At 42.9% G+C, this 24,371-nt stretch overlaps 2 protein-coding genes across 5 annotated transcripts in view; one reads left to right on the plus strand and one right to left on the minus strand.

Moving 5' to 3' along the window:
- The window catches only part of pdss2 (prenyl (decaprenyl) diphosphate synthase, subunit 2), a 30,830-nt gene extending 15,383 nt beyond the window's left edge, over positions 1-15,447 (minus strand). For both annotated transcript variants that reach the window (XM_085767314.1, XM_085767315.1), the window contains exons 1-3: positions 14,952-15,447; positions 6,545-6,679; positions 399-597 (exon numbers count right to left, since the gene is read on the minus strand). In XM_085767314.1, coding sequence (XP_085623440.1) covers positions 399-597; positions 6,545-6,679; positions 14,952-15,196 — 579 coding nt within the window. In that variant the 5' untranslated portion in view covers positions 15,197-15,447. The remainder of the gene's footprint in view (positions 1-398; positions 598-6,544; positions 6,680-14,951) is intronic.
- Positions 15,448-18,761: 3,314 nt separating this feature from the next.
- The window catches only part of sobpa (sine oculis binding protein homolog (Drosophila) a), a 39,811-nt gene continuing 34,201 nt past the window's right edge, over positions 18,762-24,371 (plus strand). For all 3 annotated transcript variants that reach the window (XM_085767384.1, XM_085767385.1, XM_085767386.1), the window contains exon 1: positions 18,762-18,918. In XM_085767384.1, coding sequence (XP_085623510.1) covers positions 18,823-18,918 — 96 coding nt within the window. In that variant the 5' untranslated portion in view covers positions 18,762-18,822. The remainder of the gene's footprint in view (positions 18,919-24,371) is intronic.

Below are 24,371 nucleotides of genomic sequence, written 5' to 3' on the forward strand. Positions count from 1 at the left end.
AAAAAGGCAGCTCTATGCCGCACACAACAAAAACCAACATGACAGCAATGTTGCTCAGACTGCTGAACAAGTTGATGCTTCTGGTAGAAAGCTGTCAGTTGTTGTTGTTGTGTTTTGGCGGGAAAATGGATTCAACACAATATTATAGTGGTGATCGATCGGTCCCTACTCTAAAAGATATACCATAAAATTCCAGGGTCAGTTGAACTCAGTAGAATATCACAGCAGATGTGAGATGTTTGGATGTCGTGTAAATGAGACAGAGGATGTAATGATGCAGAGTGACACTGAGGACTGCTGGGGGGCCACATTAAGACTGTGTATCTCATTAATATCACTGGTGTCAGGTCAGGTTTTTCTCATGAATACACTTCATTAGTGACAGACAGTGAGTGTACCTTAGTGTTGTTCAGCTGGGCCAGTCCCGTACAGGCGTTGGCCAGCAGGAAGTCTCCGCTCAGGACGGCCATCTTGTTCCCAAACTCCATATCCTTCAGCGGGCCGTCTGAGACCGTCCACTCCTTCAGGTCCACTATCCCGCGGTGCACCAGGAACGCCGTGTGGATCAACTCAGTGATTTCTGCCAGGTTCCTCTGGCTACAAAATAAAAGAATACATTTTAAAATCACAGCTTTTTTTTTTTTGCCCACAGCTTTTAAGAGAGGCGTTCCCCAGGTTTGACAGTTAGAGAGCTTTTTGACAGAAACCTTTTCATTGTCTTCATGCTGGTGAAACCTACTGGGAAACTAATTCGCAGCATCACATACAGGTGTGCTGACCACAAAAGATTCAATCAGAACAAAGCACTCACAGGTTTTCATTTCATCCAACACGCAAAAGGGGGAAAAACATCAATTTGCAATGTACAATATAATATTCAGACGCTCGGCTCTTGTTTTTCACTTGACTAAAACACACAACGCTGCTGCAAACAAAGACCAACGTCGGCTCCTCACAGTTCAAACTCCATCTGAAATATTTAGGCTACAACTTAGAAAACAAATTACAATGTAACTAAAAGAAGAAGAAGAATATTTCCCCTAGTTTTACTTCAAAAACCTTCCGAGTCAAAATGAGCGCACCAGGGGGCACGATGTCAGACGTCTTGCGACACGCGGCGTGTCAGGGGTTGTGTTTAAAAAAAGAAATTAAACTTATCATTAGCAAATAACAGCTATTCTTGATTATGAGAGAAAAAGACATAAAAGTGGCCTTTGAATAGAGGCTTTCAGAGCAGCCTTAGGGAGGATATAATCAAATGTTGATTCAGTCATTGGTGGGGGATAATTAGGCCCCTCTCCATATGGAGGGAGCTCACCAGGCTGCGACAGGAGGGATCCATCCAGACAGGGTTGGGTGCGCTGATAGCCACTTACGACCTTCTTTCAGCCGCTATGAGAACCTGATGAGCCGGTTGTCTGCCTTGCGCTCCAACCCCTTGTTGCTACGCGCACACACACACACACACACACACTCACGTATCGTGTAGCCAGGTAATTGCTGTGTTCAAAATCGTCATGGAAAAGATGTGATTAAAATTCAATAATGTCATCTATGTCGCCTCTCAATCACTTCCATTGTCTGCTTGGTTCCTCTGCTTGGTGACGCGGAGCAACAACACATGAGAGTTAATAAGTTCAGGGTTTAAATAAGAGGAAAGTAACAGGTTGACAGGTGTGGGTTTGCAGCCTGCAGCCGCGGCGACGGCCTCGCTCCACGAGTCTCTGGTAATGAAAATCTGTGGAGGATTTCATGTCATGAAAGATCATTTTAAAATATGAAAAAAAATAAAATCCAAGTTAAGAAAAACACAAGAGCATCATGGCTGAGATGATCCTACATCCTGTTATGGTTGATGTCAGGACTCCAGATAAATGCCAGGTGCTTTGATAATAAAGTCATTTTCCTAACAATGGAAAAAACAACAACACATTCACTGGCTCTAGTTTCTCAGATGGGGGCCAGACAAAACAATCTGATGATGTCTTATTCTATTTTTGCTTTTTGCTGACATTTCTTAAACATTTAATTGATTCTGTAAGTTATTTTACATTAATTCATGTTCAAGTGCACTGATAGCTGCACTCTAGCTTGAAGATGGATTCATATAAAATTGCAGTCAATGACCTTTGGTCAAAGACATGCGGCTACACAGCTTATTATGTCCATTTATATTTTTTATTTCAGAATAGAGCTATATGGATCCCATGTTGTATCCAGCCTTTGTCCCTCTGTAGTATCCAGCAACGTCAATAATAAATAGACACATCAAGAGCCTCTAAAACACTGATGTAATAATCCATGCTATAAAACAGTCCTGGTTATTGATTTGCAACATCCCCAACAATGGCCTTAAATAACTAGAGACATTAAAATGAATAAATGTTTATAAATTGTGTTTATTTGACTTCCGTAGCTGCACTTAGTGTCCCATTATGGATACCATATGTAAGAGACGGAATGAACCAGTATGAGTGAACACACCACCCTCTGATCTACTTTTAAATTATGAATGAAAAGTATTTGAAAAAACTGTGCTAAAACCTAAACCAGTCAAACCCTGACGCATCCACTTCCCAAAGCTGTGCCTCCAGACTACTAGTCCTGATCACTAGCAGAAGAGCTTGGGGAGGAAAAAAAAAAAAGGGGGACAAGGGGGCCGGTGTATAAATAGCTTTGGTGCCCAGTTGCATAGCAACCGATGCCATCTTGCTGAGGTGTAACGCCCCTCACCACGCCCCTTGTCCTGACTGTTCTGTTCCATTTTCCTCCCTCTGCAGTCTGCCTCGCCATCAAATGCAGCCTTGCAGATGTGAGTGTGTCCCTGTGTGTGCTTTAAAGAGCTGGCCTGTCAATCACACCGTCACACGGCCTGCGTGATGTGTTCACTGGCATGGCTTCCATCTGTCACCAGAAATTAAGAGGTGTGGTGGTTACAAGTTGGACTACCTCTGAATCTGCTTCTTCCTATCTATCTATCTATCTATCTATCTATCTATCTATCTATCTATCTATCTATCTATCTATCTATCTATCTATCTATCTATCTATCCATCCATCTATCTATCTATCTATCCATCCATCTATCTATCATGGTGGTGCTTTGGTGAATCATCAGTGTCAGGCAGCAGAGTGGGAAATGCTTTACAAATGCTGCCTGTCAGTAGGGAGGAGACTATCCCCCGGAGGTTTCAATCACCCCCCCCCCCCCTTCCCCCACCTCCACCCCAACCCCGCCCCACCCCGTCTCCCTCTATCCTTCCATCTCGCCATCAGCAGAGGTGCTAATGAGCCCAGGAGAGGTGGTGGAGGGGGGAGAGAGGGAGAGAGAGAGAGAGCAAGATAGTGCAAATGAGGTGATCAAGTCATGCTGTGAGTGTGTGTGTGTGTGTGTGTGTGTGTGTGTGTGTGTGTGTGTGTGTGTGTGTATGTGTGTGTGTGTATGTGTGGGTGTGAGGGAATGCTGCATGTTGAATTCAGTGATCCAGTGTCACGGCGATGTGAGCGTCGGGGCTTGACACGAGGTGAGCGTGTTATAGTGACTGGTCCCGTGGTGAGACACCAGGGCCGTTGCTACGAATTCTGGGGCCCTGAAAGAACACAAAAGTGGGCCCCTGCCCCCTGACTCTCCTCTTTTTTTCTTAGACTACGTATGTATTATCTTTTTTTTTTTAGCCTACTTTGTTTTGATGCTGCAGCGTTACTATGAGTATTAGTCAGAATAAATCAGTCATACAAAGATTAGACTATGGGGTTTTTTATGGGCCCCACTGGGCGCTGGGCCCCTAGAGTTATCGTCACTTTTCTCCCCTAGACAACGGCCCTGTCCATGACGCCGGGTTTATTCCAAATGAGTTCTAATATTAGGATGTTTTCTGCGCAGACACGGCTCCCTCTCTGCTCACATGCGCTCCGCTGCCAGCCGGCCGGTAAGAAAGGAGTCTTTCAGGCACCCAGCGCCCGGCCAACGCCAAACACAGCAGTCACTTCTGGAAACCACTTGGCTTACGCCCACATCGCTGTTGTGAGCCTGCCACGCCGCCCGACTGCTGTGTGTGTGTGTGTGTGGACCTGAGGGCACTACCTGAAGCATTTTACAGCAGCGCATTAATGCCACACTTAACACTTTATATTTAAAACGTGTAGAAAGACATAAATCACATCCATTCAAGCCTCTCTGCGCTCTCCTAACATCCCAACCTAAACACAAGCAGCACTGGGCTGTGAGGAGCCGCAGAGGTGAGGATGTCAGATTGCACCTAAGTGTGCACGGCGAGCTTTTGCACACTTGCACCAGTGAACTTCTGCAGGCAGAGCAGGGACAGTCGTCACTGCTCCACATGTTACAGCAAAACCTGAACAGAGGTCAGTTTTTTTTCCATATGTTGTCATGTGTGAAAAGATCCAAATGGAAAACAGTACGCAGACGACTTCATTACTGTAAGTGAATCACAGCACTTTTTCAATCACTATAACCCTTTTCGCCGCATTAACATGACTACAGAGTCTACAGCCACGCTCATTGCTCTGTGAGACTGTAATACTCTTTGTACATATCCAAAATTTTGTTCCATGACCTCCATCTTTAGTGGGCATGGAGGGCGATGTCGGACTGAAAAAGCAATTATTTGCTGCTGAAATCTGAAAATACAGTCTGTGATTTTAATTGTGATTTCTCATCAAGGTTGGTAATTGTTATTCATCTCTATATTCTGTACAGCAGTTCAGCATATTAACGTTATGATGTAACGTGAAGTAAAGCTGAGCCTGATGCAAATGACTCAAGTTTTACAGGTATTTGATCATAAACCATAGAGCTCATCATTCGTTAAAGGACTAGTTCAACATTTTGGCAAATTGCCCCATTGCCATAATCCCTATTGCTTTAGGAGTAGGTTTGTTGGTGCAAGCTATTTTTATAACGGCGGAGCAGAGCCGTGAGCTGCTCAGAGCTACGCTACGGAGGCTCATGGGATTTTGTGGTTTCCCTCATCAAATACACAATCCAACAACTCCAAAACACTCTGGTGGAGTTGTGACTTGCACATTCACCATGATATGAGATAATAACGTAACGTTACGAGACAGAGTTGTTTCTCTGAGTTGTTGAGCTTTGAGCAGCTCGGGGCTCTGCTCTGCCATTCTAGAAATTGCTTGCATTGACAATTAAAGGTACCAAACCTACTCCTAAAATTAGAGGGATTATGGACAAAATTTTGAACTATCCCTTTAAGGTTCATCCTCCAAGGACCATGAATGTCACATTTCTTGTCAGTTCATCCAATAGCTGTTGAGATGTTTCTGTGTGGAACAAAGACAAGCCCATAAAATGACTAAAGGGAATAAATAAAAAGAAAAGAAAGAACTTCACCACCAGGTAAATGCAGCACATGCAGGACCCATATTTATCAATGGAGGATAATATTGTGTGTAAGTATTAAAGGGATATTCAACATTTTGGCAAATTCGTCTATTGCCATAGTCCCTATAGGAACATTTGCCAAAATGTTGAAATATCCCTTTAAGAAACTTTTACAAGGCTCCATTTATTAAGTGAAACTGTGGGTGGCACAATGGTAGAGTAAATAAAAAGTCTGCTCCTCAAGACCTCTCCTTATTATGTAATTGTTTGTCGATCTGAACACAAACCAGCCACTGCAGGGCGGTCACAAAGGAAGCTGCTGCGAGGACTTTTTTTTATTTTGAATTAGCTCCCATCCGAATATAATCAAATAAACACTGAAGTCCCGCCTGGTAACTGTGGCTGTTTTGCCCCCATATTCTATCATACATCACTGGATGATGTAGTGCCTCATTTACAGGAATTGATATGGACAATAACCACAGAGGACAGGATAGAGTTACCCTCCCTATTTATCCTTCAGCAGGCATGTAACAGGGACACAAGTGGCATCGCCTTTCTTGGTCTGCTTTGCCATGCACATTTATGCCTCCACAGTGCAACGCTACACATGTTTTTACTGCCCCGATGTTTTTCTTTCTCCAAAAGCTGCACATGGATGCAAAGTGAACTCTGGGAGATCGTCTGCTAATGTGTGGTTACAGGTATCAACTACTGTCTGTGGGTTTGAATCACCGGCTTGGGTTTAATTAAACCAAAGAAGAAGCTTGGTGTAAAGCAGCTGTGGTATGATAAAGCCATAATTCCAAAGACAACACTCAATGACTGTGATTAAAGTTGAAAGACACCATTTAACACTTAGCAAAATCCTCAAGGGCATAATGACTTTTACACAATGTTTTGCCAATTAGCGCCCAAGTTACCACAAAAGCAATAGCAACCAATTACATTTTTCACAGTTAGCCAAGCTTTGGGGAATTTTCTGCATAGGAGGAAAATCCATCAGTGCAACCTGCTGTTTGAGCTGATGATGCTTTGATGGATCTTTAATGATGATCTTACTGGTAATAAGCAAAGATTTACTACAATTACAGTTATGAAGTCCTTCAGTTGTCCCGCGGCTCAACCTAATCAAAGTTGGTGCGGTTTTCCTGAGGCGTGGGCCGTTTCAGGCTGATTTACCTGGGGTAGATGCCGCTGACCATGTCCTGAGCCAGGAGGTCGGACGCCGCGTGGCTCGGCCCGGCGGCTTTCGACATCAGCAGGACGATCACGCCCCGCATCTGAAGGTTGTTCCTGTTGTCGTAGACGAAGCCTCTGCAAGGAAACAGCACAGGGACACGCAAACACAATTAGACACACAAAAAGCGTATGGTTTTGAGTCACGTTTTTAACAATGCACACTTGCACAGCAAACTATGGAGTTTATGTTTCTAAAATCTTTACTGCACCTTAGAACTGAACAATCAATTGAAATATTATTATTAAAGTGCAAAGTGAATTGATGCAATAATAAAGATAAAATGAGTGACAGCATATCACAAATGAAGCATTGTGGTGTTACGGGGATGTCACCAGCCTATAAATCATGATCTCCTGACCAATAGGAACATGCTTTTATGGTACAGACCCCAGTAAATAAATATAATATATAAAAGACAGAATATTTTAATTAATTTTAGTGTTTTTTCAGTGAAAATGAAATGCACCCGACCGCTCCAGCTGAAATCATGCCGACATCACAATCACAATATGTGCCAAATTAATAGCAATATGCTTTTCTGCACATCACTCAGTCGTACCACACCCTGCTGTCTCCTGTTGAGAGAAGGCTGACTCCACTTTCACCTGCTCCCACTGAGGCTTCACCCTCTTTTTAATCAGCCATGTTTCAGAGCCAGTAACATATTGGTAGCAGTCGTATAGAAACTATGCAGCTGTGAGTGACATATCACTGTTGAGCCTACATACTGTTTGCTGTACAGCAGCAGCAGCTTTGTCTTTGCCCGTTGGTTTAGTGCAGCTTGATCTTTGCAAAACAGAGCTGAGATCCTGTTTTTTTAAAGCAATAATAAAACAGAAAAATACAAAACTATTCATCAAGTTATGGTGCAAAAAAAAATTCAGAGTGGGAATTTAGAATTTATTGCATCCAAGAAGAAATAATAGAAATCCATCTGATTTTGCCGCAGCACTGTATTTTTTTTTCTTTCTTTTTTGGTTTCTTTTGGGCTGTAGGTCTCCCGCCCCCCAGCCAACAAGCTCCTGACACATTCACAGAAACACACACACACACACACACACACACACACCCAGTGCGCAGTGGTAGCTGCCTGCGTGGTGGGCAGATTAAATATCTTTTTACTCTCTCTGGGGAGCAGTTAGACAGAGCACCTCTAATCCTGTCCCTATGGGAGCCCCTTGTGCCATGAATCACGTTCTCGTTAGGGGCTCCGAGGCAGACAAGCGGCCACGCCCCCCTCTGCTCCATGCCCAGACGCGCGAGGCCTCGCTGCCGCCGCCACCCCACCACCAACTCCGAGCCCCCACCGCCTCCGCCCCCACCTTCTTCTGACCCACCCCTGCGCCACAGGGGGAGGTAGAGGAACTGGAGACAGACTGGATGTGAGAGATGGAGCATGAAGAGAGGGAGGGGACGGAGAGAGATGTGAAAATAGAGGCCAGACAAGAAATGCGAGAAAAGATGACAGAAGAAATATGTAAGTGTTTCACAGTGTTCTGGTTGCTGAAAGGAAAAAGAAAAAGAAAAAGAAAAGCAGCACATTCCCTGAGGCTTTGTTCCTTAAAAAACCCCAAACCGATCACATAAAACACCTCGAAAAGGGGGAGAAAAAAAAGAAAATTTACGACACAGCTGACGTTACGTTGCTTGTGAAATTTATTTATGGTCACTCTAAATTTTTTACTCAGTTGGAAAATAGCGGCTGATGGACACGGCGAGCATGGCCCACTGAACAGAAAACGGCTAGAGAGCAAAGAAATGATGAAGCCGCTTCTCCTCCTGGGGAGTCCGGGGGTAAGCCAGTGGCCTGAGGGTGGCAGATGATTAATATTTATGTCACTATCCACACCAGCATACATCAATCAATCACATCCGCCCTCCTGCAAAGGGGTGGGGCGAGGATGATGTGGAAAAAGAGAGATGGCGAGGGCTACGGGGGTGGTGGGGGGAGAGCGAGGGAGCAGGGAGGAAGAGAGGAATGGGCTGCTGTCATTTGAAAGGGTTGTGAACAGGTCACCACGCCTTCTGCTCTGCAATTGCAGCGCAGGAATTCAGGAACTTTAGCCAGCGAGCGCAGGGGGCTGGAATTAATGCATGCAAATGTATGACCTCACATGTGTGGTGTCATATTGATCCTCTGTCTTTTTCTCCTTAGTAATGAATGAATGAATGTGTGAATGAACGTGGCTGCACTTTCACTTGCAGACAGAATCCATACGACACATTCACCTCTATGTGCAGCCAGGGCAGGTTCAGAATATTGACAGACATTTTTTCCAGGGTCTGATTCTCACGTTTCCAAAAGCAAAATGAAGAATTTCTAAAAGCTGATTCTTGGATGTGAGGCATGAATTCTTTTCATACATGGTGGTAAAGTGAATATCTGTGGAATTTGTTCTGCCGATCTGACGCAAAACAAGACACACGATGACTCCACCTTGGACTACACAGGGTGGATTTACACAGAAGAGATTCATTTATTAAAGGAGACTATAATGGGCTGATGGATGAAAAAAGAAAATGATTGTGTGTTGCAGCCTTGTGTGTGACGGTTGATTTCAGATCCTTTGTGTTGCCGATCAATAAATAACACAACAACAAATAAAAACTACTTAAACAATTCAGGGCATTCATTTTTATAGATCCTATGGCCACCCTTACATTTAAAAAAAGAAAAAAAAAACATCCTGAAAAACTATTTCGACTGTTTTCTCTGGTGATAAACCACAAAATAATCAGAAACTCAACACAGCAGTGTTGCTACAGAGACACCCTGGACAAAAAAAAATCATATTTTCAAGATGCAAAGGGACATGATTGTTTGGTACAAGACCCAGCAAATATCAAATATCAAATTCAAATTCAAATTCAAATTCAGATGAAATTTATATTTTTAAAAGTGAAATGAAGCACAATCCACCTGTGATATCACCTATTAGATAGATAGATAGATAGATAGATAGATAGATAGATAGATAGATAGATAGATAGATAGATAGATAGATAGATAGATAGATAGATAGATAGATAGATAGATAGATAGATAGATAGATAGATAGATAGATAGATAGTACTTTATTAATCCCTTAGGAGGTTACCCTCAGGGAAATTGAGGTTCCAGCAAGCAGCACAGCACCAATCATACATTAAAAAGGCACAGATAGATATAGAATATAAAAATAAATATAAAAATATAAAATATAAAGTGTAAAAGTATAAAATTCCATCACAATATGATTTTACTGTATCATGCAACACTACTTTTTTGCCTCACTGTTTTTATTCATGAACAGATGGACTGACAGGTCCTATCTCTGATTTCTATGACAGACACTACAGCTTAAAGGGACATTGTGTAACTTCTCCTGTTATCTATTCACGAAAATCGAAAGTGTTCCTTTCAGCTCTGAATTTGCCGTTCATATCATTCATATCTACATGGAGCGGGTAAGCTCAGTGCTGGCTGCCATGTCATGTCGCCATGTTTTTACGCTCAGTGGCAGCGTGACAATACGACATCGCCATGACAACATATTGTCACGTGGACCACTTGTTTACATAGAGGCTTGTTTATGCTGTTACTGCAGCGGCTGTCATCTGTCTGCCGTCTGCCCAATTTCACGTGAATGCAGCATGAAAAATACGAGTGAGTTGCTTGCGATATACAACTGCAACGCTAGATGGGAGTAATTCATTTCCTACACAATGCACCTTTAAAGGTAGAGTCTGTAGGTGTGTTCATTGCAGTTTGTTAACACAACATTCAAACTGGGCCCCTCCTCTCGGGCTCAACTGCCACGCCCCCTGCCCCTGACATGTTCTACTGCAGTTCACATGGAAGGCAAGAGAAATGGTGGACACACACTGACCAGCGAAGAATAGGAAATACAGTGCGAGCCTTGGGGCTTTACCCGGCCGTCGCCAGCAACGGGAGCCTCAAGGGCTATGCTGCAATGAGTAGGAGGGCCGTCGCACCCTAGGCCGCCACCACAGGGCTATAGCACCCTTGGCACAAACAAGCTACCGCTGTGGGCCCAGGTGGCGGCTAGCACCTGATATCAGAGGGTCACATCACACCATGCTTCCAACTTCACCTGCTCTCTGTCATCGGCTGAGGAAAACACATCAACTCCGCCCAGAAACATCTCGACTACACCTACAGTAATCATCAGGTGCTCATTAGCAGGATTTCTTTTGTACAAGTCTATAAATTTGTTTTTTTAGGAAAATCCTGAAGACTCTACTTTAAATCAAATAACTAAAATGTCATAGATAAAATCTTTCTTTGCAGTGATATCCTGAGAAATATTTTAAACAAATTTTCTATCATCTTCGAGTCTTAGGAAGCTTAAATGTCCAGTGTATAAAACGGGGGGGAAACAGCAGCGCTAACTTGCTCGCTCGCACCAAGGGGGCAGTTGTCGGTCTGAGAAGTGAAGCTCACTTCCGCGTTCAAAAAACTGCAATCTCCTCGGATTCCTCTGGGGGCTGGTGCCAGAAGGGAGCATTCCCCATAGACCCCCATGTTAAAATCGCCGACTTTACATCCTCAGTAAACATGTTAAAAGCCTGGTGTCAGAACGTTTTCTGGTCTCAATCGATAGTTTCTACCCCCGCACACACTCTGAGGGGGGTGAATTTTTTTTTAACTCTACAGTTTTACTGTTATTAGGTTAAAACTTTGGCCAATCAGGGCGCGGAAACGTTGAGTGACAGGTCCGAGCAGCTCCGTGGACAGCTGCTTCGAGGCCAGTGGGCGGGTTCTCGGCCGGCCAATCCAACATGGCGCTGTTCAGGCCGCCATGTTGGAGTCACAAAAACGACTCCCCAAAACCAATGGGTGACGTCACGGACGCTACATCCATTCTTTTTACAGTCTATGACTCGCACTCACCCCTCCTGTCGGCAAAGGGACGGTGGCCTCCGAGGACAAGAAAAAAAAGCTTCTTTACCACGACTGGGCGGACTGGGAGTATTTCAGGAGCATGGAGTGAAAAAAACATTTCACGATTATGTCTGCTGTTTCCTACTCCTTCTTCTTCGTTGGTTTATTTATGAACGCAAAACTCGTGAAGCGTGAAGCGTGCTCTCTGGTTGGCTGGATTTTCCATTCAGGCTGCCGTACAAACATGGCGGCACAAGATGGCAACACTCACTAAAGCAAGACCCTTGCTATAAAAGAATCATTATAAGGCTACGAAAACCAAACAAATTTGACTTTATAGCAATTATACATTCATACAAATATATTCATGGGTAGTATTTTCAGATTTCAGAATAACCCTCGCCAATTATTACACACTGACCTTTAAGGACAAAACTGTTTCATATACTTCACATATCTTCATTTTCAACTTCTGTCTCTTCACTTATTTTGTCATGTACTGAGATTGTTAAGTTGTGTTATGTCATTCTACCCTTTTTCAAGCTGATATCCAGTTGTTGCAAATCATTCTTCATAAAGATTTTTTTTTTAAAAGACCAATTACAACATTCAAATCAAAATCAGTTTTCTCTTTGTGTTTCCAGACCTCACTCTTCATCAGCAGACATGGGCTGTAGTTGAAAACTCTTTATATACACTAACTATAACTAAAGATGTGCTTTTTTTCTCCTGCACAACTTTTTTAATCATCAAGATTTAATGTTAAGGAAGCAACTCCAGCTTTGAACTCAAGTTTTCATGGGCTGTGAATCAATAGTGAACAAAGAAGACAGTGTTTTTGTGAAGATGTCAAGGCTGCACATTGGAAAAACTGTTTCGCCTCAGTGTTGCAAACGTGTGATTGTTGCAGCAAATACATCTTGAGAATTAATTCAGTCTCATCACCTCTTTTATTCTGCACTATAAAGACGTACCCTGGCTGCTAAAGCACTGAGCATCAGCACACTGATCAAAGGGGCTTCACCACAGGTGAGACCACAGAAAGCAGCAGTAGAAGTGAATTCTAGTCCGAGTCCACCTCTCAAGGACTGTCCTTAAAGCAAGTAAAGTTTCTCTCCTCCTGGGCCGCAGTCCCCTCGCTGTAACTCCACACTTTGGGGCAAAGTTAGCTGAGCTGCAGTTTTTGAGAATGAAAGGAAAGGAAAAACCGAAACCCAACTCCACGAGGGTCTGCCTGTCTGCTGTTGTGGATATTTTTATCTGCCGTGTGTCTAAGGCAGAGACACAGAGGGAAATACGAACCAGCCAACCCAAGCTGACAGTGAGGAGTCAGACTGTCAAGAGGTCTGCTTACCCCCCCTCTCACCCCCACCCCCACCCCTCGTCGCCCCCGCCCCCTGCTACAACACCCAAATGGATTGTCATATCAGATTTAGGTGTATAGGTTATTACACCCTTGGGCTCCTGTTTCCAACGCGACCGTCTGCGTGGCGGGATCGAGTTTGAGGACTCTCTCTTCTCGTTCTCGCCGCTTGGTTCTTCAAGTTCCTGATTTTCTTTTAATAAATCAGACAAACTCCTTCATCAAAGATGTGGGATAATATTTGGGAGACGGGACCTGCATGTTTTCACTCATCAATACATAATCATGGTTTTGCTGTTGCATAACAGCTGCACCGGCTTACAGCATCTGGCATGGCATGGTTTCAAAACAAAGTCATCTGATCAAGATAATGACATCATCCTTTGCCCTATAGTCTGCAAGGTGGATCAATATGCAATATTCATTCAATCACAATATTTACTTCAAGAATCAAACAAACTGAGAATGGCTGGAGGTATTAAAGCTATATTATTTACACAAGCGGTTGTACCAGTATATGAACCAATACAAGTCATGCATCATTGGTTACATTTAAAAAAAATCTGTCACTGAAAAAGCAAAACAGAATCATATTATCCACATGAACTAGCCTGACAAGACAGACTATATCATTACAATGTCTAGTCTGGCAACAACTGGTAGACCTCGGCTCAATCCAGGGGGCGGGATGAAGGCTGTCTTTCAAACTGCCTCTGCACCAATAGGGTAGCGCTACGACCAATCAGAGCAAAGAGCAGGATGACGTAGTCAGAGCGGAGCAAGCTGGTAGATTCAACTTTTCCCATATCCTGTCGGCAAAACACCAAATACATCCTTCTTCGAAATGAATGACTTCAGTGCAGTTTCTTGCTCAACTTTTAAAGAAAATGACAAGTTTAATTCTTTCAAAGTTGATGCCAACGCCGATTCCTTTGCCAAAGCCATCTTCTCATGTTTTTTTTATAGTTCAAACTTCTTCCTTCATAACAGCCAAATGCCAAATGTGTCAGACAGACACAGTGTAGTGATTTGGCACATCACTACATCTATGAATGTAAAGAAGCACACATCCAGTGCATCTAACCGTAGTTAACAATCAAAACAACTGCTAACTTTACTTTCTGTCTTTCTTGCCTTTTACATGTGCTCTTTGAAGGAAAAAACACTAAATACTAAACACTGAGCCAAGAACATCATATTAAGTTAGTCCTTCACCACTGGCCCAACACCAGTGGTTCTCATAGTTTGGGCCCTAAACTGATACAAATTACACCACACTCTCCCATTTGATAATATTTGAGATGTTTCATCAAAAAAAAGTGACATTAATAATGACCAAGATAATTACACACTCTGCCACTGTGTTACTTGTGGAATTTTTTGGGCCTTTTTGTTAGGGACCCACAGAAGCCCCTCAAGGATCCTTTGGGGTCCCTGAACCAGACTTTGGGAAGCACTGTTCCACTCTACAACTTTATGTATGCTGTCTAAGAGCTGGGTTATGTAAAAACCAAGCTTGCTGAGGTGAGAATGTCCTGAACATATCCTACAGCTGGTTATGATATAAGCAATGCACACAATACTGCATTCTGATAGGCTTTGAAAGAAATGCCAATGACTGACAAAAATCTCCTATTGATTACAGACAACAGCACAACCACATGCCTACGGTGTGATGAAAGAGGATACAATGAATGCTCCTGCTGCCTGGGTCAGTGTGTTTGTGTGTGGGTAAATATTGAAAATATCAACAATCAATGAAATGAGTGCTGCCAATGACCTGCTGGGGTTCAATAGTAAGCATTAAGTAGCCTATATAGTAGGGTAAGTAGCCTACTGAGATGCATGAGGCATAAACGAGAGTCAGCATCTTCCTCTGGACTTAGAAAGGGAGAAAGGCTGTAATTTGATTTACATAGTTTTACTGGATTAAATTCATCCCGATTGAAAGTAATTGAGATGGAAAGATGAACTGTGGTTGCAAAGTTCAGTATCGATGGCTGAAGACTTGCTGACAGACATGGCCGTGTTATTTAGCCAGATATCTGAAGGGAGTGTGGTTCAGTGTGGAGACGTGACAGCAGTGTGCAGCTGTTACCTCGCTGTGCTGAGCAGCGGGTGCTGAGTCCCCACCAGCTTCCTGACGTGCATGGCCACGTTACTGAGCTCGTCGCTGAGGAGGCAGCGGAGGCTCATGAAGGAGGTCGGGTAGCCGACGATCTTCTCGGCGTCAGACACCACTTTAGTCCAGTTGGAGGGTCCCGAGCTGGAGAAGAGACTCAGCGGCCTCCGTCCCCGGCTGGACAGAGCCCTGCACCACAGCCGCGACCACGTCTGGAGCATCTTCTCTTCTCTGTTATGTTTCTTCTACTCGGAGACAGTTGAGGTTGTTGCCGCTCACCTACTCGCTACCATGATAAACTATGTCACTAAATCAAATCGTTAATGTCGCGACATGTTATCAAACCATTCCGCGCCTGCACTGTATATATATAAAACGTATTTACTATCCTTATAAACCTACCATAATGTCATTCAGTGAATAACTAACTGTGTTTCACAACACACGACCTAAACATGCGCGCCGCCATCTTTGTTTACGTAATACGTTACGTCGTAAAACGTAACGACGGCGGCTGCCAAATTCCGATACGCCCCGTCTCTGGAGAGACTTCCGGTCAAACTGTGTGTTTTCTCTCCAGAGCTCCATTCAGCAGGTGTAAGATTTAAAAAGCACAACTTTAATTAACTCATTCAAATCTTTACATTTGGTTTACACCTTTGGCACAGTGTTATTGAGGGAATAAAGCTGTCAGACTACTGTATTTTATAAGTCTCTGAAGATGTGAGGCCAAGTAGCCTAGGCCTACATATTTATTTATTTATTTATTTATTTATTTATTATTTTATTTATTTATTTATTTCACAGCCAATTCTTTGTTGATGGACAACATTATGAACATGCGTAGGCTATTTCTGACAGGTCACTTATTATAGGTAAATTACTACTGATCATATGCTAAGCGTGTAAACACTCTGGTGAAGTTTTAATTGGTTTAAATCACAAAATATAGGCCTACTCATGTGAAAACAAAAATAATGTTGACCACCTATTCCTATGGGTTGTTGTGGCTTAAAATAAAATTATGTTGTATTGTAACATTGCAGTGCTGTACAGTGATGTGTGATGTGGATGGCACAAATTTTCAATAAACTGAACACGTTTTTTGGCATAAGTAGGCTAACTAAACAAATAGACAAAATATCAATTAATCATCATCAAAATAGGACTTTATGACAGTGAACAAATGCCATTCATAGGAGGACCCATATGCTGTCTTTTATAATACAGTGAATGAGGGCAGCATTGATCTAGAACTTGATTTTGATGTGTTAGTAGTGTTTGATTTGATTAGAAAAAAATCACGTACCATTAGGCTACATCATTATGCAAGATCACTAGTGCTATGAAATAGCCAAGCCTTTTTGGAAATAATAGTGACAGCTGCATGTTTCATATTTGGTCGGATTACTGAACATGCTCACTGACATAGTTAAACATGGAAATGCTTTTGGATAAAACCTGTCTCTCCTTCTGTCCTAACTCATTATGTGTTTGTATAGAAGATGTCGTATAACAAAAACCATAGGTCTAAATGTCCTGTTTTCTAAGACTATACTGAGAATACTGTTTATGATGCTCATCCTCATATTTCAGTTTGTGAAACACAATCCTTCTGACTATATAAGATTGTGAGAGGGAAATGCCCCAGTGTTAGTTTTAACAATGCCTCCATTGAATCCTTCCCCATCTGCTTATTATTGGACCAGAGAGAAAGTCTGTCAAGGACAGTTACAGCACAGAGCTGCAGTCCCTTTTGCTGAAAAAAACACATACATTACCCTGCTGTAAATTGATATGCTACACAAAAACTGTAGATTGATTTTGATCAACATCTTATTGTCCCAATTAAAATAGCTGAAGGCCATAAGATTAATCAAATGGAACTCAATTAACAAATTAAAAATCATTTCTTCACAGCTTCTCATAGCTTTTAGATTAGCGGCTATATGTTACTGCACAGTATATAATTATACCTTTTACAGTTACGTTACACTACGGCAAAGTGCTGTAGCTGGGGAAACATAAAGAGGGAATCTTTTTGATGCAGGTGTGCAGCCGGTTTGCAAGGCTAGAGCAGCACTGTAACACTCAACTCATCACGCCCTGACCCTGCATCACGGTTCACAGCTCCTGTTCCTGCTGATTTTCTGGCTCAAATGGGTGTCACTATGCCACGAGCAGCCTCACCCGACCCTCTCAGCAGCTTTCCACCTGTCGGCTCATTGTAATTCCAGTTAAAGTCAGAGGGCAGCATGTAGCACACAGTCGAAACACACAGATTCATGCCCAAAGCAAAAATCATTTATTAAAGGGCCCTGAATCTATTTCATATGCCAGTAACAGCGCTGTTTTGCATCAAGGAAGAGGCCCTACCTGAGGAAATCCAGTAGGCTATCATAAAACATGCTGTCACAGCATCAACATGTAATTTTAATAAACATAATCTGAGCAACAGCATGTGAGGACAGTTGTACACTACATTACATCCCCATAATATGTATGTTATTAGATCTATATCGGCACAGTAGGTGTATGTGACCATCTGAATATTGTTATATGGTTTTTGCATGCAGATGTTTTCCATGTGAAACATTACTGGGTGTGGATCTTCTATGATTTAGCCGACTAAGAGTAAATGTTTTTGAGTGGATCATTATGCAATGAGTCCAGTCCTTTAACCTTTGATTTAAAATGAGATCTTCATTATGCATATGAGCCCACTAATGTGCAAAGAAATATTTTTTTTGACTGGGGGGTTTAGATATGGCATCTCCTCTCTAACATGTGTTAAACCTGGGGTAAATGTTATCCTCACTGGATGTGAGCAGAGGCAGAATAAAACTAGAGCTTCTGTTGGTTTATTTCATGCACATTGTTCCCTGATGGAACAGCCCGAGGGAGAAGAGACAACACTCTACAGGTCCAATGGATGCTTAATTTTTTAACATAATGGTTCAGTCATTACAAAATCAACACAACTAAACAATCTCCTTTGGCCTTGAGAGTGTGTTGCACCCTTCTCCTCATTATAATGAAGGATGCAGGCACTTCTCTTCTCACAGAACACACACACACCTTGATTTTCTCATTCATGATTATACACCTGTTCCTCTGGCTTTTTCCGTATGACGTGAATAGTTTTCACAAGCAATTAAATCCATGTAACAGCCACATTCTTACCCCAGTGCCCATGAGCAAAGCACTCCTCTCAGCGGCTGGAAACTAGAACCGTCTCCCTCCACACGCTGCCCTGCTCGGGCTCCTACACACCTGAGTGTTGTGCGTTTGTGCTGTTAAAGACTGAAGCAGTGGAGTCTGTAACTCAATCTCATTATGGCCAACAGTAGGTTGCGCCACTCATGTGAAGAACAATGTGGGACTGGAGGAGTGTGTGGGCACCTGTTTGCTGCTCAGACTGTGTCACCGTGCAGGGAGCCGCGCTAAGTGGATGTGACTGCTCTGATTGCTCTCCATGGGAAAGCGAGAAGAAATAGCCTACCTCTGATCACCAACGCGTCATATAATGTTTCAGCGGACGCCCCTCCCCCTGTCTCGTTTTTTTCCCCTCACTCAACCTCTCCTTTGACTCACAGAGGCGGCTCACCACTGGCGCACGGACCGTGGAGGATACGGGCAGAAGATGGCGAACTTAGCCGGGCACCGCGAGCCCTCGGCGGCATCACCAGCGTCACACGGGCCGCTGAAAAGCTGCAAGACATCCGCCGTCTGGCGACTGTAAACAGCTGCCGCTGCCTCTCTCTCTCTCTCTTTCTCACCCCCCACCACCCCATCTCCTCTCTCCCCTCCTCACCGCAAATATTGACAGAAGTATCACAGAGAAAACATGGCAGAGATGGAAAAAGAGGGCAGACCTCCGGAAAATAAAAGAAGCCGAAAACCAGCTCACCCGGTGAAAAGGGAAATAAATGAAGAGATGAAGGTAAACGGGGGTCTGTGCCCAGCTGCATGTGATTACGCGTGGAAACAGAGTGGTTGTGAGGGGGGCATGCATGTGTTGTTGAAGCACTAACCAGGCGTTCTCTGGGAAATATTTACATTACACTCAAGTGCAAGTAGCTGCATGATGGTCAAACTTTGATTTATGGTTTTTTATTTATTTATTTACCCAAGTTCTATTGTCCTTTCCAAATGAATGGCAGCCTCAGCAGCGCATACGCCGCCTTGCACAATGGATGCGGCACCCATCCACCGCTACTGTTCCTCTAGTCTTTAAGTTTTGGATCAGTACAGAACACAGCGCGCCTTCCTTCCTGTCGCTTCATGTCATCATTTCGCTTTTGTGTGCCCTGCCTTTCATGGCTTACTCACAGTTAATGGAAAATCCAGTGCGTCAGTGAAGGCGTCAACAGTGCTTCTACTATTAGGCTACTATTAATACTATAACACTACGGCGCGACGGACGGCAGCCAGTGTCCATAAGTACTATAAATCAATGGAGGGGGGAGACACTCGCATATCCACGATGCGTTTACGGGTCCAATGCGACTGTGTGGGTTTGCCCCTGAGTCGGGGTGTGTGTTTGTGTTTATGTGTATGTGTGCGGTATGTGTGTGTGTGTGTGTGTGTGTGTTGCCCAGCTGCCCAGAGGCGTGTGATCCAGATGTGCGTATGTGAGCTTTACGCATTCGACAAGAGCACATTGTCTCCCGTGTTCAGCCTGCACGGTTCTACCCCGACATCCAGCCACACGTTGTTTCTATTGGTGGTTTTTTTTTCTCTCGCTCGGTGCACATAGTGATATTTGAGCCCCGTGCTCCGTGCGGTTCATTGTGGAGAAAGAAAGTGTTCTTGGCATTTGTGTGTGAGAGTGTGTGTGAGTGTGAGGCAGGCTGTGTGTCCGCTTTGTCTTCCTCTCTTCATTGTTTGTACACATTTGGCTGGAGACACATCAGCACGCAGTGTTGATGCCGCTGTGGATGGATATGCAGGTGATCACAGCGAGAATAATTCTGGAAATTGTGATTTTAGGCTGTCAGAGGGAAAAGCGATGGTGCTGGCTCTGAGCGAGTCCTGAAACAACCCTGGCATAAAGGCTGGTTTTTTTTTGTTTAGACCTCTCCAAAGCACAATTTGCCACTGCTTATTCTGTGTTACTGTAAAAAGAAAAAGGAAAATAATTGTGAATTTTATTGATGACCATTGTGATGGTTCGTTGGGGAGCTTTTCTGCCAAAGCAGCATTTATTATTATCATAGACCAATCAGAAGCAGGCAGTTAGCTAGAATAATATTACATGATAATGTATCCTATTAATTAACAAAGCAATCTGCTGAATATAAGATCTTTTTTTCTCATGAACAAATGCAAACCCTTTCAGATTGAATTCTCAGAGATGTTCTTGTTTGTTAAAAAATGAAGTGGAGGTCTCAGAGAGAGGTGAGTCCATTCACTGTGATGATGGAATTTTAACTGCTTGTTAAACTGGAATTTTTATTTGATGAAATCTGAATTATTTGGTATGCTGTTCAGTTTGTGAGTGAACACAGTCCACCCGTCCTTCTCATCATGCCTGGTCCTGATGGCAGAGGGGAGGGATGCAGGAGGAGGTGGTGGTGGTGGTGGTGGTGGTGGTGGGGGGTGTCAGGCAGGGTCTCTCCATGGAGAATTTTTTTTTTCCTATTTCCTATCATGGGAGTCGAAGAGGGAGTCTCAGCGGAGCATTAAAGATGGTATAAATCTTTATGAGCATCCATAAGGGACAGTGAAGTGTCGCCTTGAGATATTTAAGCACAAGTTGAGATTTAATTGAGTCATTTTTACAATTGCTGCAGAAAGGAAATATCTGGCAAAAACCTCTATAAATCTATTTGAACTCACGTTGTAAAAAAAAAAAAAGAAAAGAAAAGAAAAAGGAGATGTCGTCTTCTCTTGTAATTTATCACATTGACCGTGTAATTACATGATGTCAGTCGTCAGTCAGAGATGATGTTTTATTTGCAGATCTGTATGTTTGGTGTTAGATGATAGATTTTGTGACACTGGCTGGTCATCATTCAGGATTCAGTGAATTGACATTGCTTATAATATGTTTTGAAGAGCCGACGTGTCACTTAAACATGTCATTTGATGGAAGCAGCTTCATTTGTCATCAGTTGCATTTTATAACCAGAGTTTAATATCTCAAACTGCAATCAGTCAAGGGGAAGCCACACCTGAACAAATGAAAGTGTCAGTGGAAAATAATTTTTTTTTTTTCTTTTACAAATGTGTCAATACAAAATGTTAGAAGAAATCCACAGCAGATCTGGTGTTGTATTGATGCTGCGTAGGAAAATCAACACCCTCCCTTGACAACTCCAGTATCTCCGTCAATACCAGGGAAAGTTAGTGAACGAAGCAGCAGATGTGGTTATGGTGTCAAAACACTTTCCAAGGCTAAACAAGTTTGATTTTTAGACCACTACACAACCTTGAATCTCATCTTCTGTTGCAAGTCGCACACATATTCACCCACTCAAGGTGCTGTCCACATAGTTAACCAAGAAAAAACACTGATCCACATGTTACACCTGGAAAAGTCTAACCCAGAAAATAGATCATGTCTATAGTCTGACAGCGACATTGATGAAACAAGAGAAATATGGTTTGCTAATTGATGCATTCAGTATAATGTAACATTATGTTAATTGCAATTAGATGCAAAGGCAAATGTAAATCTGGAGGCATGGATTACAACCTGCAGAGTTGCAGGTAGTTAACACTATGCCACTGGTTGTATGATGGCCTCTCCTGAGCAGTGAATTTTAATGTATTGATTTTCTGTAGAAAATGTTCAGATTCCTCTTTTACAACTGTTCAGAAGAAAAAGACTCAGTTTGTTGCCCTCTTCCTCTTCAGATTCTCCCAGCCTCAGTATTTCAGACCAAAGCCAGAGGAAAAAATACCAACACAGACCCACAATGTGCCCTTGTGAGGGATCATACTCCTCTGAAAAACCAACAGTCTGACAGTGTTTCCTTCATCTGGCTGCTTAATGTGTGCCATGGTAAAATAAGCCCTGGTGAGTAATCAAGGAGAAGGAGGAGCGGGTATGGAGAAGCTGGAGAGTGGGTTAGGAAACAGGGGAGAAAGGAATGTATACAGCACTGGGCTGGCTAAGCTGTAAAAACTGAAACCTGAGCGTCTCTGCTGGATCAAATATCAAGGAAAGTAGAGGGAAATGAAAGCAGAGGAGAGGGAGAGGCAGAAGAAGTGCGAGGGAGCAGAGGAGTGGAAAAGTGAAGAAGGAGGAGGAGGCAAAGGGAAACTTGGCGTGTGGATTCGGGAATTTTATCACGGTGTACTGTAACCTGCTCTGGTTTCTATCCGCAAGGTATCCAGTTCCCACCATCATCCTCACCACAAGTCCTACCAGTCATGTCTGGGTATTAGTGGAGGGAAACAAGAGGGAAGACTTTGGACAAACAGGATTTAAATGTATTTAAAAAAAATCTTTTATCTTTATCCTCTGCTGAGAGTATGGCAGCGAAGTGCCAGCATGGGAGCTGTATCTGTGCTGAAGGTATCATGACTACATTATGATTACTGTCCACTACACCACTAATTATCCTCCACGTTTCAATGTAAACTTGCCAGAGGCCCAGAGACACTGGAAAACCACCATATTGTCTCTGACTGGGGACTAAATGGGTATTTTCCATGGTGATGGGTTCGTCTTGTGGGCAGCGCACCAAAATGTCACCATCATATCAGAGGTCTGTTCCAAAGTGCAGCACAAAGAGCAGCGGCTGAGGTGATTTAAATGTCCATGGTAGTAATTGCATAGAGTGTGGTGAGTAGAAGACATGCATGCAGATATACTAATTCATGGGGTAGTGATAAAAGAGATGGTCAGTAAATTTCATAAATAGCAATTTCAGTCTGATAGTAGCCAGAGAGAAAAAAGCGACTCAATAAAAATGGACAAATTTGTCTTTTTGGCAGAAGAAGTGAGGTGAATATGTAACGATACTCTGTCTATTAACAGACACATTGAAATAATTAAGAGCTGTATGATTTATTCTCTAGTGATCATTATGTCCAATGCCAGATTTATCAAAATGCAGCTATCAGTTGTTCAAGTTGTTGGAATCTTTTTGGTCTTCAGCAAAAGGTCAAGAAAGGTCAGTGACAACATTGTGTAATGTCTGGATCTGGGGACCATAATTATTATTAGTAGTAAATTTCATGGAAGTCTCTCCAGTAATTGATCAGATTTTGTGCTTTGGACGAAGGTCTTGCACAGATAGACAAGGCAGACAGACCAACCAATCTCACCATCTCGGAGCCATGCAGTTTTATAAGCACACGTTGCCTTTTCTGAAATTCACACATAAAAATCCTGAGCTGCACCATCAGCTGACCTTTCTTCTGTTCGAGGCTTTTAGTGGCTGCTGTGTTGATTAAAACTGACAAAAACAGATTTTTCCTGTGTCAAATCAGATGAAAAAGGCCATACATCCAGTGTAACATATAGACATCTGTGGCTGCACTGTGTCTCCAGTGCGTCTTCCTCCCCAGCTCAGCCAGAGCCAAAGTTGGTGCCGCCGCTTTGATGAGCCGCCAGCCAGGATTAAATTCCACTCTTAATAATACTCCCACTTTCTCAAAGTAGTAGGGTGACACAGAGGACAGGATGGTAGGAAGGAAAGGGAGACACAGAGAGATGCTGTGTTTTTGTCTCCATGATCTGGTGATTCTACAGCTACATCCGCTTTTTACTCTGAGCCACATTCAGGCCGGGTTATGCTCCAACTCATTTGTTCTAAAGGAGGATTTTCTTCTTGATGATTTTTTTCCTGCCTTGCAGTTGGACTAATTGTTGCAGTTGTGCTTGCCAACGGGTGTACTTTGAGTCTGTCACTGCTCTGTCTCCTTTTGTTGGTTGTGACACTGTTATTGCCCATTAATAGGCCATACAGGGACATTTGAAATTATAGTGAAATGTTCAGCTTTTAAAATCAGATTTTCTCTACCCGGTTGTATTATAGGTATATTTTATGATGTGTTGTGTGTTGTGTGAAAGACTTTGAGTCTCTCTTTTGATTGGCTCACCAACCTGTGCTCTCCAGAGAGGAGATGTAAAACTACATTGAGATGTTTTGTGGAGCTAAAACCATGAATGACAGGCAAGGCAAGGCAAGGCAAGGCAATTTTATTTGTATAGCCCATTTTTACACATACATGGCAACATAACAACATCCCCTGCCCTTAGAACAGTGATTTTCAACCTTGGGGTCGGGACCCCACGTGGGGTCGCCTTGGAATTCAAATGGGGTCGCCTGAAAAAAATTACTGATAAAGATATATTTTTTAAACTAATTATTAATTTGCTTAAAATTATGATTAAAAACACCACAAACAATCTTAAACAAGTGTATTCTATACTTTCAC

This window comes from Trachurus japonicus, chromosome 22, assembly GCF_045865225.1.
Source record: "Trachurus japonicus isolate A0001 chromosome 22, Traja_1.0".
Taxonomy (NCBI): Eukaryota; Metazoa; Chordata; class Actinopteri; order Carangiformes; family Carangidae; genus Trachurus; species Trachurus japonicus.